Source organism: Harmonia axyridis, chromosome 1 (genome assembly GCF_914767665.1).
Source record: "Harmonia axyridis chromosome 1, icHarAxyr1.1, whole genome shotgun sequence".
NCBI classification, from domain to species: domain Eukaryota; kingdom Metazoa; phylum Arthropoda; class Insecta; order Coleoptera; family Coccinellidae; genus Harmonia; species Harmonia axyridis.
The window spans coordinates 44059057-44079502 of NC_059501.1; the positions used below are offsets into that span (position 1 = coordinate 44059057).

A 20446-nucleotide genomic window follows, 5' to 3' on the forward strand; every position below is an offset into this window, starting at 1 on the left:
TTCTGTTGAATTTCCTTCCAGAAAAATTCTTTGAAAATTTTTGGATGAAATATTCTAATATTCTTTCAAAACTTTTGTATACAGTCTGCATCCAATAAATTATTTGGTATTTGTATTTTAACATTTCTGTTCAATTCTTCTAGTACTGCTTCTCTAACATTCTTTGTGGAATTTGTCTCCTGTCGTTCAATATTCATTATATTTTTTTTGCAAATCTTTATTCCATCCCCCGATTTTTCCATTGTTCATCAATATTTTCTTACTCTTTTTGTGTTTTTATAGTTTTCAGTTAATTATTATTTCATCTTTCTTTCATATTGTGAACTTCTATCTTCTTTCTTGTTTCACAAATCTCCAAACTTTCACATATTCCAGTTTTCTCTTCTACTTTTATTAGAAATTCTTCTTGTGCCTACATTTTTCCGCAGAGTACCTAGTCTGTGACTTCCGGAAAACACAGAAAGAAACTAAAATTCGATTTTTGGCTAACTAAATTTTACATTTCATGAATTATAATTGAGTTTTCGTTTGGATCAATTAACCAATACAATTTTCAATTACGAATAATTCATTACAATTCTTGAAATGTCAAATTTAGTTATGGAGACATCGAATTTTAGTTTCTTTCTATATTTTCCAGAAGGCACAAACTACTCCACACAGTAATAAATTGCGGTTTTTCCTCATTTAAAGTTCTTCATCGATAACTCTTGAAGTATTCATTTTAGATATAGGGTTTGCTTCAGTAACAGCCCCTATTTTTGTACATTGATTCGACTGAAACTATAAAAAGTAATCTAATTTGATGAATATAAGTTGTTCAAGATCTTATAACCACTCTGTACATTTTTGGTCCAGACCACAAACAGTCTTATAATACTATTTATTTGCAGAATCGAAAAAAAAAATATTTCCGAAAAAAGCTTGTGCTGCCGAAATATTTTAAAAAAATGTGAGTCCTTATCGCCACTATTTTCTATAATAATCCTATTAATTCATGAACAGTTGAGTTTTCACCCAAGGTATGGCATATTGCATAAAAATTGGTGTCAGAATTATTTCATTAAAAATAATCATGATTTTAAGAGATATATCTCGAGAGGTATTCAAGTAAATGATTTAAATTCGATTTAAGCTTTAGTTGTGTTATTAACTCTTTCGAATAAATAAAACTTACAATAATGGCACATTTTTACAGTTTGAAAGTAATACTGATACAAGTTTTTGAAGGACCGATAATTGTATAACGTATAAAATCTGAAATGTAAAATTGTTTCTTATAATTCTCGGCTTTCATTTTCACGATCTTTCCAATTGAATACATAATGAATACAAGAGTACCTAACCTCAGTTACATAGATTAGTCAGAAATTCATTCATTTCAATCATTTTTTCGAAACCTTTTTTTATCATTTTAAAATGATTTTAAATCAAATTCAATGCAATTAGCTTTCTTCTTATAAAGAGATATTGTAAGGCGTATAATACTCATATTATCTTTATCTTCATTTCATATATTTTATATTCACCTCATTTTAACTATGGAAAATGGAATTTAACTTAACGGGAATGCTTTCGGTATATGGTCTTTCAGTCTTAGACTCAACAATATACTGACACCCCCTTTACAATTATTCCTAGTTTATCCTGCGTTAACCGCGCGGAGGTGAAACAAAGCACATCATCAAATAACAAAACGTGCACAACTAGTCGAGAACGCCTCACCAACCGATAATGAACTCAAACGAAGCCAATCACCCAAGGGTGTGGCAAAGCAGGAGCGACGGATTTGCATAAGATATAAAGTTAAGTCCCTCTATTATTATCCTCTGGTTTTCCTTTTCATCATTTAATAACCGAAAAAAGTAGGTACCCCGATTTACTTCGGAAACTTTCAGGGAATTGAGATATGATATCGATTGCTTGTCAATTTTGTCCTTCATCATGTTAAAAAATGTTGACAGAAATATATCATTTATAAAGCCGCAAAAGTAAGAAAATATATCGAAATCTCGGGTCCCTTATATTAAGATAAAATTTTTAAAATGAAAATATTTTCCTTTACAGAAATGGATAATGGATGTTGATGTTTCAAGCAGCCTTTGCTATCTTTCAATTAGATTAGAGAATTCATAATCGATAATATCCTATATTGAAACCTCGAATTTATCACCTTATTTGAGTAATTCATCTGTTCTTATGATATTGCTCTTGTGTTTCTTCATTCTCATCTCCAATTTATTGAAAATACTTTAAATGAAGATTCAAAAATTATGGAAAACTATTTTTGATTAGCGTTTAGTCACATTTAATCTCGAATCATGATTATACTACATAAAATCTTGAAGTTGGACTTCATTCTTTTTTGAATTTCAAGATTCCCTTGGGAAATTTGCGTATGAAAATAAATTTGAAGAATGATATTTTTCAATAATTAGCTGGTTCTTCATGGGTTGCTGATGCCAATACTCTTCGTACGGCTGCTTTGGCCTTGTTTTTTTCTGCTGCTCAATACTGTTGTTCTGTTTGGTTCAATAGTGCATGGTCATGAAATTGATGCACAGCTTAACGTTTTCATAAGAATTATCAGTGGAACTATTAGATCAACACTTTTATCATTGGTTATCAGTGCTATCACATATACTTCCGCCTCGGTTTCGTAGTCAAGTTGCAGTCAAGAAATTTTGGAATGAATTTCATGTCTACCCCAACTTATTTCCAATCGTATCATACTTGCCAGATACTAGAACTGCAAGATAAAAGTCATGTAAATCTTTATGGACTAATACTTCGTTTCAATCTAATGGAAGTGAAAAGGATAATTGGCGTTCTGAATGGAGTTCTTGAAATGCCTTCAATAAAAGACTATTCGCTGATCCTTCAGAGAAAGTCCAGGTTTCATTATTCCTAGGAAAATTTGGTGTATTTTAATCGACTCAGGACTGGTCGTGGTCATTGCAATAGTAGAAAGAAAGTATAAAACAAACTATATATATATAAAAAAATATATTCTATAAAAGAATCATTGTCGTACGGACATCGCTTGAGTTAGACCCGTTATGGAATCGTGCGTAAAAATTGAGTAATTTCTTTGTGAGAACGATATTCTAATTAAAAACTATTGTGTGTAACATCCTGCTGATATCACTCAGCAGTGATTGGAACCAAAACAAGAAGTTCCTCGGACCTAAAAGCAATTCTGAGTGATGTATTAAGTAATAAGGAAATTCATACATTGCTGTCACAATTAGTCATTGCAAATGTGGGTGAACTACTAAAGACAGAGGTATGTAATAAACTTGAAATTGCCAATAATGAAATCATGAAACTAAAAGATGAAGTTATGGCATTAAAAACTGAAATATCAATGTTAAGAAATGAAAATCATGAAGTCTCACGAGTGAAAGATAATCGATCCTCAAAAAATGTAAATACACAGATGATTAATAGTAATGAACAGCCTGTAACAATAAAAGAGCGCAAGAAATCCACTAAAACATAGGTATGCAGCGGTAACAGAAGGTGTAGTAAGTGATCTTGCTTCAATTAAATCTTCTGCAACTAAGGATCCCGGCGGCCCGAGTTTTAAGAGAACGCAGTCTTCACGGAAGAAACGACCAAATGTTGATAAAAATTCCATATATAAGCCTATTGTTAGTAAATCCACAATTGATAGATCGAAGGGCTTATCGATAGGTAGTGCAAAGCCTAAAATGGCTTGGTTATATATCGGTAAAATAAATAAATTATATAGACATATCATTTCCTTTAATTCGACAAATATTAAATAATAAAGAACGTAAGAAACCATGGATAACTAAAGGTATTAAATGTCTTCTATAATGTTAAAACATCTATATGCTCTAGCTAAAGCCACAAAACATCCTAATGCAGTTAGTTTTCATAAAAAGTACCAAAAAATCTACAGGAAATTTTTCCTGATACCTATCCTCAAACTAGCACGTGTCATAATGATACATAAGAAGGGTGATCCTAAAGTTATTGAAAATTATCGCCCAATTTCACTTTTGTCGACTTTGTCTAAAATTCTTGAGCGAGTAATATGTGAAAAAATCAATAAATTTTTGAATCGTTTTGAAATCTTGTCATCGTGTCAACATGGTTTCAGAAAAGGTCGGTCAACCCAAACAGCGATATTCAATTTCATCAATAAACTCTATGATAATATAAATGAAGGTAAATGGAACATAGCATTATACATGGATTTGAGTAAAGCATTTGATGTTGTATCACATGACTTGCTTCTTGAAAAAGTGGATAGATTAGGTCTTCGCGGTAAAATAAACTTTTGAAATCTTATACCTAAGTAATAGAATGCAATTAGTGGAGGTCAATAGTTGTAAGTCGTCCATTCTGAACATTTCCTCGGGTGTTCCCCAAGGCTCCGTGCTTGGACCCTTGCTTTTTTTATTATATATCAACGACTTGCCAGATATTGTTGAGAATGCTGAGGATCTAACATTGTTCGCAGATGACATTACATACTTATGCTCGGGAACCTCGCTCACTGACGTTTCATGTAAAGCACAGAGGCACATACATTTATTTTGTGATTGGTTTGAATCGAACAAGTTGTTTGTTAATTCTTCTAAGACGCTTTTTGTTTGTTTTAGGCTTAAGAACTACTTAGAACATAAAAATAAAAGTTTTCTGTTAAGGGTGAAACATAGGTCAATTGAGCATGCTACCATCACAAAATTTTTAGGTATAATCATTGATGACAGCATCAACTGGATATTGAATGTTTATGTTAAAAGTTGTCTTCTGTTTGTTATGCTCTTTATAGGTTCAAATCTATAACCAATATGGAAATTTGCATGGCTCATTACAATGCTCAATTCAAGTCAAGGATAATTTATGGCCTTGTATTCTGGGGGACTTCTCACGCACTAAATCGAGTCTTTCTTCTTCAAAAGAGAGCATTACGACATATGGCTGGAGTTCCTATGAGAACATCATGTAGAGGGAGGGCTTTTCAAAAAATTCGGTGTTTTGCCAGTGGTATCTCAGTTCATCATGGAAATTGTAACATATGTAAAAACTAATGACGGTTCATTTCTGCGTATGAATTACAATCATACTTACTTAACAACACACTCTTCGATACTAATAATACCACGTCACACTCTGGTGGGATATGAGAGGTCTCCCAGATATATGGGAATTAAGTTGTTCAATTCCCTTCCAAAGAACAATAGGGATATTGAAAAAGGGCAGTTAATGATTTCTTAATGTCTCAATGTTTCTATACCCTAACTGAATATTACGATTGTTGTAAGCATATCAGGTTAGGAAGTTGATATACTTAATATGTTTTAAATAATAGCTAGTATGTGAAATTTTTCATTCTATTGTTGTTTTATTGACTTGTCCAATACGTATTTGTAATATGTCGCTATGGATGAATAAATTATTATTATTATTATTATTGTTATTGAATGAAACCAGTGAATGAATTCACTTGGTGAATGCTTGTCCAATATTTAAATTTCATGGTGATCACTAAGATATATCCATTCAGTATCAAATTCCTTTTTAGAATAGGTCGGTTAGGTTAGGTTAAAATTTGATGTATTTTAAATCGACTCAGGACTGGTCGTGGTCATTGCAATAGTAGAAAAAAGTAGAAAATAAACTTTGAATGAAACCAGTGAATGAATTCACTTGGTGAATACTTGTTCAATATTTAAATTTCATGGTGATTACTAAGCTATCCATTCAGTATTCTTTTTTAGAATAGGTCGGTTACTTCAAATCAATATAATAGAAACTATAAGATTTAGTATTCCTTTTCTGTTTTTTTTTTGGTTTCAGATTTAATTATAATACATGCGTCGTCAACTTTTGGAGCAAAGGAAGGATGGTAAAGATTTTATTTGGATGAAGAAGAAGCCCTTCAATCTGAATATGTCAACTTATACAGAAATGATAATAACATGTTGCCTTGAATTATTTGTAGTCAATAAAAAAAAAAGAATCTCAAGTGAAAAAAAATTTCATGAATTTAAACACTGTTATTGATGAAAATGCAAAAAAAATAAACATTTCATTTCTTCATTTTATGGGAGATTATGAACATTCAAATCAAAAATCGTTATCCTTCATTTTTATTGAAAATTTGATCGAATGAAACAAAGAAACCGCTCCATGGATTAAATTGATATTCTGTGGGCTTCTTGAGGTGATATTGAATTGTAAAACGCATACTTCACATTGGTGGTTTGTCCGAATTTTCAATTCGGCTCCGATTAACCTCCGAAAGCCCTTTTTCCTCAACTCTTCAAATCAATGTAGAGAACGAAAAAAATTTTTGTCGAAGAATCAATGGTACCTTCTCGTAGCGGAATCTTTCAAGATTCCGAAACATCCCTCAAATTTTCTGTGCAGACATTGGTTGAGGAGATATTGATGATATTGATGAAGGACAAAAAGGTCCTTTTCAATTCAAAGTTCGATATTTCAGCGAGAAGTGCTCGTATCGAAGTTTTGAAAGAAGGAATTTTAAGCAGAGTGAACAAGTTTTCTCATCCATATAGTGGTTAAGTTGTATGCCAAAAATAGAAACTGGAAAAATTCCACAGAAATTTTATTTACTGTTTTTATTAGTATTGAACAGTAAACGTTGCTTGAAGAATTTCTTCATCATGAGATCTCTAAACTATAAACTTCAAGCTTCAAAAAGTTTTTTTCCAAATTGATATACGACCATTTTTATCAAAAATACAGCCGTTTGAAATTCCGCTGAAAAATTTTAATTTTATTTTGATCCTTTAATTTTATCCACTAGTTCATTTCATTTAGAATATTTGTGATCGAATATTCTAAATTCGGTTGTCTGTATATGTTCCCAAAAATTTTAACTATAAGTTTTCATCATAACCAAATCTTTATATGTAATATGAAATAGAGTAGAGATCATTTATTATTCCGAAAGATATTCTTCATTTTCTTTGTTTTCCTAGTAAAAATATGTAGAAGTAGTAAAGAATAGGAAAGTCACATTAAATACGGTATCGAACCGAATAGCAACCCTCCCTATATTCGATATTCCAATAAAACTTGACAAAGTCGACGCATGCGATTTCTCAGATGCGGATTAGAATGTTCTGTAGCTCCGACCTTCGTGTCAGGTTGGTCACATACCGAGCTTCCAGTCCCGGGAGTTTTGGTGGAGCCTTTGGTGGGAATTAACCGGCTTCGAATCCCATTAATCAGCGTCTCCTAAATCCCGGCTATGGATGTTCGTTACACTGGCGCAGTGTCTGCTGTTCCATTTTCCATTTCCCCACCCCATTGCCGAATCGCGTCAAGTGAATAGGCCTGGATTTTGGGACGAATACCAGATCCTCTGTATAGAGTGCATTGACTTTGACAGACCCCTACCTAACCGAATTTTCTACCGAATCTTTTACCCAGAATCTTACGGAATGAATGTGGAATTCTACACTTTATTAGTATGGATTTAGGATTCTCCGAAATAATTTTCATTTCCCTCAGAAATATTCAAAATTCTTATTTTCATTGATGTTTTGGACAAATTTTTTCCGAATATATTGCTCCTTTGTTCTAACTCTACACTTTGATAATTATTAGGTATGAGATTTTTCTTTCGAATTGAGGTATTTATAGAAAAAAGGGGAAATAATGAAGCAATCTATGAAATTTACTGCGTTTAATGTTATTCCAAAGCACGATAGATATGTCCAGATCCGGATCACTAACTCAACATCAATAGAATTGGAATTATATTCCAAGACAAAAATTAACCAAATATATCATAAAGATAATATTATCGTGAAGGAATAGACACAAAGTTGTCAATTTTTTTATATTTATATTGAATATCCCTCATCAAGTTGTTTTTTCAATTGTAAATGTCGATTTGTATATAATAATAATGACTTTATTTCCTCAATATACATAAGTATTACTAAGAGAATAACAAGAAAACAATCTACGAGTACCTGAAGTAATTGCTTTCTTTGTGAATACTTACTAGAGAAACAGTTACGTTTAGTTAGTTTGAAGTTCCTCAATTGTAATTTTTGTGAAGTAGATATAGGTACAGCTGGTGAGTTGGTAAATTCAGTAATTTTGTTGAACTATAAGCATAGTATAAGATGAGGAATCCTTTTCGTATACTATGCTATAAGACACTGATGATGAAAAACTGTAATATTAAATACAAAAATTCCGAAACGTACGTCTGTCTTTATGTTAATTTACTTATTCAATTTGTTAATCGTTCACTCAATTTGTAGGTAAAGTTTTAGTTATTTTGATTTTCTTTTGATTGGTTATATATTTTATCATTTTTAGAATTGGAATTATATTCCAAAACAAAAATAAACTAAATATATCATAACGATGTATTATTGTGAAGGAATAGTCACGAAGTGGTCAATTTTTTGATATTTATATTGAATATCCTTAATAAAGTAGACTCATTAAACCATTATCAATAAGGAGAAGTTCGCACATAACATTTTCCGAAATCCCCATTTAATTTTGTTTTAATGAAGGTTTTTTCGAACCAATAACTGATTCATTAAAAAAAAACTTTAATATCTTTCGAATTCACTATAGAATCAAACAACTATATTTTGTCTTTCTGAAATAACCAGTAAAATTTCTTGGACTGAAAGTATTAACTTTTGTTCCTGATGTATTTTTAAGTAGAAAATCAGAAAATTTTGGTCAACTTGAACCTATGTCCATCCGTACAGTGTAGTCACGAAAAGAGCAACATAAATAATCAGCTGGTTAAGGTTCTTGCTTGTGTTTATTGATTAAGTATTATTTGTGAAAAAAAAGAAATATATTTATATGGTTCATCCCCGATTAATTATGAAAATTTGAATTCGATAATTCAACTAATTATAGAATTTATAGTAAGAATATTATTTATTATTTTCTGCATCTACCTGCTGATATCCAAGCTAGGTGCCAAACTGTTTTACTCCTAGAGTCATCGGTTCTTTCACGTCGTTTGGTGAGCTCGATATAATTATCTCAATATATTTTGAGTTAATATGAAACTTTGATTCGCTATAGAATAAGAAGTTCTTATTTTCAGGGAAACCAGCGTATTGAGTGAAATATCGTATCACTGATATGGGTTTCATTTTCCTCTTTATATGAAATTCAATAGTCTATGTAGGGCAAAATTTATTATTACTGAAAATGGCGAATGCTCCCTCTATCGCAGTGTTTATTACTCTGTGGTATTGCTTATGAATTCAAGGAAGCTTCATTTCTGGCTGTTACTTTGGATACAACACGAGAGTTGTCTAAAATTTACCAACTTTCTGTAGTTTTTCGTTATAACTCGATAGCAGAAAATGATTATCTTGTACCTAAAAAAAATCTGCCATTCCTTTTTGGAATTCACATCAGTATCCGATTGTAGTGCAGAAGGACTTCAGACTAAATTCGAATTACCATAAAAAATATGCAATGGATTTCACCAAATGGGGTAGGGTTTCGATAGAGCAAATGTTATGTCGGGTATAGATATATGGAGGGGTCCAAGCTCTTATAAAAGAGCCTACTTCGAATGCAGATTACGTTCATTGTGCAGCACACGCATTAAATTTGATTGTAATCGATGCTGCGAAGCGGGCTTCTAAAGTTTTTGAGTTTTTTTGATAATTTTTCACTGTTGATTAATGATTCATTTGAAAAATATAAATTTACCCTCAAAAGAATATGTCCTACTAGAAAACTAGATGGTCTTCAAAGAACGATGCGTCATTATAAGGAATTAATATAAAAATATGGATATCTAAAACAATTGTACCTATGGTATAGGAACATGTTATATCGAGTGAAAGGAAATTTTCATTTTCTTTCGATGCCTCTTATGATATGCAGGTGCATTTGAAAAAACTTACTCTTTATGGTTTATCATTTTAGTATGTTTCGTTGAAGGATGTGACTTCGAATTACCCTGTATTTTATTAACGTAAATGATACATGGGATATTGGTAATCCGTAACCGTAATGTCAGCATTCTAGGATTCAAAGTACCGAAATGATGGATGTTTATTAATTGAAACTATATTTAGCACAAACAAGAAGGAAATCAATCATTTACTCAAAAACCGCTGGACATTGGGACAAGGAAATTGAAACAGAAATAATCAAGAAACTACGGCAAAATGATAAAAGTAATAATATACTGGGTGTTCTATTCAACAATGTTGTTAGTAGTTTTCGATATAACCAATTTTTCAATAGAAATCCTAAAAATCTTTCGTTTCATTAAAAGTCTAGGGTACCATCGGCCCATATACCCTGTATAAATTGTTCAAACAAATCAAAGATTTCAGAGCATCTGTGACCTTAGCGATACGATTATTGGTTACATAACACCCCACCCATTGTTAAGAAGAAATAAATTAAAATTGTAAATAACAATTAAAAAAAAGATTTGTAAAAAATTCAAGGAAAATTGAAATTTGAAATTGAAAATTCAAATCGTCATCAGCTATAAATTATTTGATAAATTAGTTAGAATGAAGCCTAGAAAAGTGTATAATCAATATAACATTATTTTTCTCGAAAATTCCCTTATTAATTAATTAGCATGACAAAACTTTTGATGTGCTAGTGGAGAAAAATATGTTCTTACGAATGCAGGGCTGTCGCTAAGGGGGTGGTAAGGTATGCGGTCGCCTATGGCGTCAAAATTCAAGGTCGGCATTTCAAGCTTGATCAACAAAAATCCTAGTGTAGAAATTCAAAGTACCAAATGAGATTTAATTCGGTCAACAATAACAGGAAGGAAGACCGATAAATTTAATTAACATCAAAAACCATCAAAGGTGCCGCATTATCTATTATACTCATAATATCCAGATGTCGCGTAACCCGGCTCATAGGGAGAAACGATTTAATTTCATCATTTTCAACTTATCCTTCTTAAAAAATAAGAAGTTTTTTCATTTCATGCCACATTCCATTATATGAAAATATTTTTCATTTTTATATCAAATTAACTAGTGTTGGGCGGGGGCGCATTAGAATATGCAAATAATGGTTCATCCGATTGTTTTACTCGATAATCTCAAGAAGGGTTCATACCACGTGGCATTTGCGTGATCTGCCAAAGTTTTACTACTCTTCTCCCCTCAGCGTTTTTGAGATCCCACCACTCTTCAGGACGATTGAAGCAATCCCAACGTTCCCCTGAATTCCCGACCTTTTCTACCGCTTGTGAGAATTGAAAATACGTATTTACGTCTTTATTTTTAATTTTATAAAAACTGCATAATCTGCCTTTGACAATAGGTACTTTTTGTATTATATTTTTATGTGAATATTCATAATAAAGGAAATGTTTGTTTAGAAAGTTATATTATGCATATATTTACTCTTCAATAAAAAATTCATCTAATTTTTTTTTTCATTCCAAAAAATTGATGAATAAGGACTTTTCTCTTTCCACAATGACGAACTCTTTGAAATAAATAATAGTGAAAACTTCATATAAATCGACGCTCTCTAGCATAGAATAAAGTGTTCTTAATTTTGAACTGACCGCTGAAACATTAGAGACCCCTTTAAAAAAAAAACAACATAATTTTCAAGCTTCTTATGAAGTCGAAACTGAACAGAAGAACCTGAAACTGAAGAGCCCACTCTAGAAGGGCGGAAAAAAATGGAGGTCTGCAATATCTTCTTTTTCTGAAAGATCTGGATTCCTAGAAAAATGTATTGAATAGTTTTTTTTTAAATTTCACTGAATTTCATTGCTGATTAACTAATCTGAAAGATCTTTGCATTGTCTGAAACTTTTATTCGAATTAAAAATAATGATTCACCCGCATCATCCGCTTGTTAAATTCAATCATATCGAAAAAGTGTGGAGTTTTCCACACAAAATCTCTGATTACATATTCACCAATAACCTTTGCTTAGTTTGTACAAAGCCTTGTATTTTAGCCCTGTATCCCGATTATCCAATATTAATTTTCAGCATTCTGCAGAGTAAGCTTCTGGTTAGGGCGGCAAATTGGGTCTCTGCCTAGGGCGGCAGTTTGGCTAGCGACAATAACTATATAGCCGAAACATTAATGACGCCATCAATGCGACTAAAACGTCAAAAGATGCGAATGAAATTTTTCGTTTTCTGCATAATGAGTTTATTCCTTATATTATGTACACACTATATAAAATATTTATTCATATATAAGTTTTTTTAATTATCACCGTGTTACCGGGTTGGTGCCGGAGAGAACCGGTATACTAGCGATACCAAGAACTGAGCTTAACAAACTTTATAGCAACTAAAAATATGAAATAGAGAAAAGAGGAAAAAAAGAAAAGTTGCGTAGTATAGGTATCCAATAGGTATGCCTTGTCTGAACTGTGATGAGGTTTATACTAAAGACTAACAAATGAAGAGAGAATAGCCCAGAATGAAAGTGATATAAAGAATCCTAGAAAGGTTTGTGCATAACCTGAACATTATGTCAATCGATGATCGGATGGACTATGATTCAGTGAGAGTTTTGGATTGTGAAAGATATACAGAAAAGATATTGGGAACATCATAAGTAACATTTATTCATTTCTAATATATTTAAACCAATTCAATGAGAGTGAATTGTCGGACATAAGTTTCATGTTCTCGAATGTCAATTGTAGTGAAGTGTCATTCTATGAACCCGACTTTTTCCTTTTTCGTTTTTACTCAGTTGTCAGATGATTCAGGAGCTAGCTAAACCTTTTTTGATTGAAAGTTTTGAGAGTGAATAACAGTGGATATTGAGCTTATGATAAAGACACTTTATGCTATTTTTCCACCAAAATTGTATGACTTTCAGTGCAACTACCTTCTAAGTGTAGTCAACTTATGAAATGGTAACTCTTCGCGTTTCGGTGCGTTTTAACATATCACTTCTGTGAATGTAATTTTAGATATGTTATTTTATTGTAGAAGTAATGAAGTAGGTCCCAACCGAGGACCGATACGTCAACTTATGAAATAAGGAAGAAATCAATAATTGTGTTTTTCCAACCCCTTAACCATTTGAGACATTGTGTCCAAAGCTCGAGTGCCTATTAGATGATCTAGCATGTTTATGCTCTTATATTCAATAATTAGAGAGTTATTTAGAATTCTCTTGATTTTTGTCGTGCGCAGTCAAATTAATAAAATCTGTTTCATAACAATCATCTGTGTTCATAGTAGATAAGTTACCCCAATATATAATTCACAAGTAACTCATTGAAATATTTTTGTCTATGATTCTTAGCAATTTATGTTGTAGATACTTGAGAAAACTTTTCTTACGTACATGTCAGCCAATGTTACAGTTCGAAAAGAATAACAGTTACACGGATTGAACAAACTCGGTGGGGAGCCCATTTGCGACATTAACCCTTCATAGACACGCAAGCACGTGACTTAATGAGAACACATTCAAAACGCCCTTGCAGTAATTGAGCGTGGTTTTTCAAATAATGCGACGATGATGCTTTGGGGTAGCAGAGTGGCTATGAGAGTGTCATTATTATCAGTTTTTAAGCATTGACAACTCCCTTAACAAACATCCACCAAGGTTTTCGAGTTCAAATATTTTTATTACAATATGAACAATATGTAATTCGTATTTTATGTATCAGAGGCTCTCCAGAATAAATACGGTATAACAATGATCATATCGATACATCTTGGCCGGAATAACGTAAAAGGTACCATACGTTTTTACAGGAAAAACCTTTTTTTACTGCGGGAAGCATTTATTTAAGGTAGTGGACCAAGAAAAATATTTGCCAACTCATGTTTTAATGAATTGATAAAATTCAAAATTTCACATACTTACGACATATTTAGAAGTGAACATACATTTGACGACTTGATATACAGGGTGTTTCATTATAAACTGGACAAACATATATAGTCATGTAGGTAGATGAAACTGGGAGAATAATTTTTGCCCAATGACAGACACATACATACCTCGTTTTCCAAGCATGACGTTCTACACCCTGTGTCGCTCATGAGCGACACAGGGTGTAGAACGTCATTTAGCAATATTTTGTTGAGTGTGGTCGGAAAAAGAGATGAACTCTAACAAAAAATTCAAAATGGCGGGAAACCTACAACGTTAGGGATTTTTTTCTCGGTTTCCAAATTGAAATTCATTTTCTGAACTCAATTTTCTAAGAATTTCTATGAAAAAATATTTCCATAAATCGAAAATTCTTTTTTACATGTCATGGTATATAAACGATGTCCTAGGGGGTCAAGGGGGTCATGACTCCCCTCCCCCCACCAAAATGGAACCACCTAACACTTAATATGCGTTTCAAGCAGACAAGTTACGAAATGGTCCCATCAAAAATCTTGAATCCCATAACGGTGACTCCCCCAAAAATTAAGGTTAGGGCCGCCCTTGATGGTACAGCGAAAAAGAAATTCATCCGAAATTGTTGAAATGTATCACAATTGAAATTTTTTATACTTAACATGAATAAGAAAACAGAACCGAAAAATATGAAAAGGTTCTTTTATTGAAGCCATTAATATCCTTGGATTACTTCAAATTTACATTCCACAGGGTATATCTCAAAGTCGCAAGTTCGACTCCCAACACATATTTATTCAAATTACAGTGAAATTTTTTTTGTGATAAATCCAATCGATTTGTGATGATCCAATCGAAATGGAACAAAAACTCATTTACATCCATTTTGCAATCAAAACTAACTATGAGATATCCACCCATGGAGTATCCAAAACCTGCGGCGTATAACTTGACCCTTGCATTACAGAATAAATTCATTATGATTAGGAATTTAACACCGTTTGAGCTAGTTGTTGTGTTTCTTATTCCTTACTTTAATTTTTTTTCCAAGATACAAAAGAAGAATAATAAAGAACTTAGGTTGAAAATACAGCCAACTATGGTTAATATGGGTTCTGTTCAGTCTAGGTATCATTACCGCCTGATTAAGAACACGTCTCTCCTTGATCAACCAACGATTTCTCTGCTCTGAACTTGCTGAGGAGATTCTCATAAAGATATAATTGTTTTACGATGTTAAGTATCTAGATATAGGCTATTTGTGTTATGTCTTTTTGGTACTTTTAGGATAGGTACTTCGAAGATAAATTGAAACTCCTTCTTAACCAACAATTCCATACCTCAATATTGAAACCACAAGAGATTCATATACTCTCAACATTCCTGTGCGGCTCAGCACTCCACGAGAATTATAGAATACATGAAATAACTTCTTCAGCCTCTTAATAAGTAAATCAATCTGTACATCCTATATCAAATATTGGTCAAAGAATATGCACACATTCAATGCGATCAACCTTTAATACAGACGAATAGCCGCAATCAGCTGAAAGGCTATAGTTATATAAGTAAATTCAGGCTAATCATCCGATTTGAGAGAATATGTCATGAAATGGCCAAATTATTATCTGACCACCATTCCCTGATGACAGTCATTCCTTCCTTAACGCAGCATACACTTCATACAATAAGTTACCTAAAAAAAAACAATAACAGAGCCGTCCGCATAAGAAATAATATCAAGATTTGGAAGACTTAAAAAACTGTCTATGAAGCCCAGCAACAATATCGGTCCGAATATCGTACCTTGCGGCATACCAGTATGTGTAATTCGAGGTAGACTCAAGTTTTCCAACAACCTACACAAACTGTATTCTCTTGTATAGGTAGCTTCCGAATAATCTCAAACACGATCCTCTAACATCACTCTGTTCGAATCTTCGAAGCAATAAACCATAAGAGACCGTGCCGAATGCCTTAGCTTAGTCTAAAAATACTGCTAACATTTTCTTATTGTCATTCAACGCATACAGAGCCTTTTTGGCCAATTCTTCGATGGCACCCTCAGCTGACATTCTCTGAATCCAAATTGGTAATAAAAATATTTCTTTATTTCAAGATTCATCAAGATGACAATCTGAAATGAAATAGTGTCCTACAATCAAACATAATCAACTGAATTTGGTATTGAAAAAAACTCCTAATTCATAGGGTTATAATCCATGGTTTCATTTTTAAAAAATTTTAGGCTATACTTATATAAAACTATTAGGTACCTACCTTATTGAAAATTCTTATACCACCATATGCGGGATGTTTTTCATTCAAAATTCATCTGTGTATTGTAAATTTTGTGTTCTAGTATTGTACCTATATTACTAGTGATATGTGCAATGAATTTATCATTGTTCCTATGAATGAATACAGCATATTCATAAATATATAAACCGTACACAGTGAATATATTGTTTCCTTCGAACTAATTCCTACATGTCTTCCTAAACTTTAGATTATAAATTATTCTTAGTCTCTTCTGTGGCAGAAACATTTATCTCAAATTTGGATCAATACCACCCCTGATCATTATACCATATCTGAGCCTAGATTTGAAATTCGCATGATAATATGACTTTATTTTCAATGATTTATCATTCAAATACTTTTTAAATATTCTGATAGAAAAGTTGATTTGCCTTAGTGTGTGACTCAAGTATTCTGCATGTGCTCTGAAGGGCAGAAAATAGTCTATGAAAATACCCAGAAATTGTGTAGAACATTCTCATTTCCCAATGTCATGCCTATAGGTTTGCATCTATCATTCTTGTTGGTGCTAAAAATTAAAAGATTGTAAATTCGATGTATTATTAATTAATTATTTTTTAACCATTCTTGTGTCCTATATATGAAGTTGGTTTCTACTCTGACTAAGTCATTTTTTCTTTTGTCCCAACCAGTAAGTTGGTGTCGTCTGCGTAGCTTATCAATGACTTTCTTCCTCCAAGATGTTCTCTAGGTCGTTGAGAAAAATGAAAAACAGAAGAGGCCCTAGGATTCCTCTTTGTGCTCAACCTCTATCGTTTAAAAGTTCTTCAAATTCAGCGTTCTAACCATTTTCACTGATTTTTACCTTTTGTTTTCTCTTACACAGATAAGATTTCGATCCACTTTAATGCCCTTCCTCTTATTCCATGAGCTTGATGTTTATTGAGCAGATATTTTGGTTAATGGAATCATATGCTTTTGACATATTCAGAAACATTGCCAGAGCTAATTTCTTAGTTTGCCGTTTGTGTGGATTTTCCTTTCAAAAAACCATGTGATGTGCTGGTGCTGGTGAAGTCATAACTATTCAGAAATTCTGCCATTCTTGAGCACATTATCAATTCAAACATTTTTGAGAAGCTTAGAAGAATACTGATAGGCCAGTAGTTACCCATGTCTTTAGGATTCCATTTTTTCAGTATCGGTTCGATATTTGCCGGTTTTTTTTTAGTTCTTGGAAGTCTCTTATCTCAAAAGACAGATTGATCATGTGCGCTAGGATCTCAATTACTTCAGGCAGAGCTTGTTTGATTATGCTGGTGGGTATTTTATATAACCCACTGTAATGTTTATTTTGAGGAGTTTTCCTAATTCTTAAATTTCTGTACGATTGCAGGTTGGTTTTAGCTACATAGATCGGTGGTTATACGCAAGATTACGTTTTGGTTGTATCAACGTCTGTGGAATTCAAAGGAATATTTTTGACTTTGACTTGTGAAATGAATAGACTCAGATGCCAACACTTAGACTAGTATGTCATTGAATTTTTTGAATACTTATTTATTACAGTATTGGTATCTATTTGAACATGTATCCTACATTATTTCACCATCGACAGTCTTAACATTTGACATGAAAAACCTGTTCAGATAAAGTTTTGTTTTCAGCTGTCCAAAATGAAAGACAGCCAAGGAATACAGCAACCATTCGTCCAGAAACATTGAGAGACATGAGTGCAGAACAAGAAAGAGCTCTACGAGAAGCAGCAGTGGCAGTTGGAGTTTTCGGGTAGGCTACAATATATTATATTTTTCACATTATTTAAAATATGGGTTTTTGATCCCTCGACTCCTTTGCTCCGACTTCAATAAGAAAAAGACGCCTAACGTGGGTTGCTCTTACAATCACCTTTTTTCACGCCTCTGCAGTGGATCTAGCAGAAATTTTGACGATTTCTATTAACAAAAAAAAGTTTCTGAATATTAAGTGCTAGGGACTGTCCCTTGTGGTTTTGAAGATTTATTATACTTGCATGGAAACAAATCATTACTGATATTTGTTTTATGTATTCGGATCCTACTTGGCGGAAATTCATTATGAATAGAATAAAATGAAGTAATTATTTGTGGTATTTACTTTGTTCTCATTGTATTGATATTTATAATGACATAAATTCAAACGATTACCAGAATCGTTCGAGTTAACATAAAAAAAAATTAATTATGGGAGTGCATTTTGGAGGCATATACAGGGTGGTTGACCGGGATAGCCTATTAGACGTTTATGGAAAACTAATAATAATCTTGAGCTGAAAATTTGCATATTGGGGTTTGAGACAATGGTCTTTCTCCCTAAAATATCTTCATATCTCTACAACTCCGGTTATACCGGAAACAGACTACTACTTCCTTATTTCAAATAGCACACCCAGTATATTATTGCATCATTAGATAGCTTTTTTTGACAAAAATTTCGGCAATATGCTATACCTCTTACCATTCTTATGAAAAAAAAAATGTATAGGGTGTTTATAAGAAGGTCATGAACTTGGACAACTCAAATTCATCCAAACTCAAGATTTTCAATCTAGGACCTATATTTTTAATTATTTCAATTGATTCTACGAACAAAAATAGTGGGGGTTACTAAAGCAAACCCTATACCTAAAATGAATACTTTGAGAGTAATCCAGGAAGATTTTTAAATGAGGAAAAACCGCAATTTATAACATTCTGGAGTAGTCAGTGACTTCTTATAAGTGAAAAACTGATTTTTTTCAAATTGAACACCCCGTATCTGTAAAATAAAGCATGTTTCTTAGGATATATATTTCTATGAACTTTTTTTCATGAATCGAGTTGTTCTATCTGACGCCAAAGTTATAGAACTAAAATCTGGACCACCCTGTTCATAGAAGATAAAAATAACGTATCACAAAAATAAAATAATTAATTAGTCAATATAACAAAAAAAATAGTGAAAACAAGGAAACTCCGCATATCACAGCCATTAAAAAATTAGTCAGAAAACGTGATCGACAAAAGTTGTTTTCTTCGAGGATTCGTTATTGTCCGCATGATGCGTTCCACAACATTTTCAGTCATTCGAGAGAAAGTATTTTATCATAGATCTTGTAAAAAGTTTTTCCTGTATTCCAGAAATTTAATTTGAACTTGATATTGAAGAAAGCACATAATATGAAAAATTGACTGTTTGTAAATAGTTTCAAATACGAGTATCTCGAGTGATAAGATGCCAAAGAAATTACTGTGTTCACCAACTCTGGTGAAAAAAGACTAATTTCCAGGCTAGGACAGCAACTACTCAATGGGGACTTGAGGAGTATTTTCGATCCCAGAACACTGCCCATTATCGCAAGCATCCAACATGGCATAGCAGAATCATCAACTCAAATGAAAAAATTCTTACTAATATTGCGGACAATACCCAGAAATTGTTGTAGACACACCGAATGCGCCATCTAACTACGGGTTGATAGGTCGTCCGCGCCAATACATCGCGATGTTGAAGAATATTCCACTAGTTCATCGGATAACAGCCCTATCTGAGCTTGGTTTGGAGCACAATACTCTTTTCATTCATCTAGGGAACGAATTCAATGAAGATCGAATGACAACAAAGTCATGGACCGATTGGTAGGTTTTCGAGAACCAAATGTCGAGGAATATAATAATATAATGTTTATTTACTATAAACATTATGCGTCCGATAAGCTTATATCTGACCCCCAAGGAACAGGACTCATCCGTGGAATCATTATCGAAGAAGATTAAAACGTCATCGGACGCTTCGATGCAAGGTCTAACCGAAAAACTCGATCGCTGAAGATATCAAGGGCTTTATCAGGGAGAAGCAAGACAAGACTTGAAGCTCAGAACACGTTCATTCCTGAGGACCGTCGAATGTTCAATCAGCCCAATGATGGAGTCAAGAAAATTCTCAGTAAAGTCCTTAATAATAGCAGGGAAGAGCAACTAATCTCACTTTTTAAAGAAAGACAACAGTATTTGGCGAACGGCGAAAGCACTGCGCTCAGATTGATTCATGATATGCAAGGAATTATATATTCTAGAGGAAAATGTGGAAACTTTAAAGATCGATATCGCATCCTTTCAGGAAATTCATAACATTATAAAGTCAAGCAAAGTCACTAACTGTTTGAAGTTTGCAGCACTCGCCTGGGGCTCGTTTTGTAATTCATCCAGTGAGTTATGACCATTATCGCAAGTTGAATACTATACTTCATCTACGACTATAACAATAAATACTAAAATACAAGAATAGAGAATGAACGTTATTGGCAAACCCCAAAAGTAATCTATGAA

General features: G+C 32.8%; 1 protein-coding gene across 1 annotated transcript in view; it reads left to right on the top strand.

The window, feature by feature from the left end:
• The window catches only part of LOC123671464 (photoreceptor-specific nuclear receptor-like), a 106532-nt gene that overhangs the window by 70432 nt on the left and 15654 nt on the right, over positions 1-20446 (top strand). Inside the window, exon 4 of the mRNA XM_045605321.1 lies at positions 17768-17888. Coding sequence (XP_045461277.1) covers positions 17768-17888 — 121 coding nt within the window. The remainder of the gene's footprint in view (positions 1-17767; positions 17889-20446) is intronic.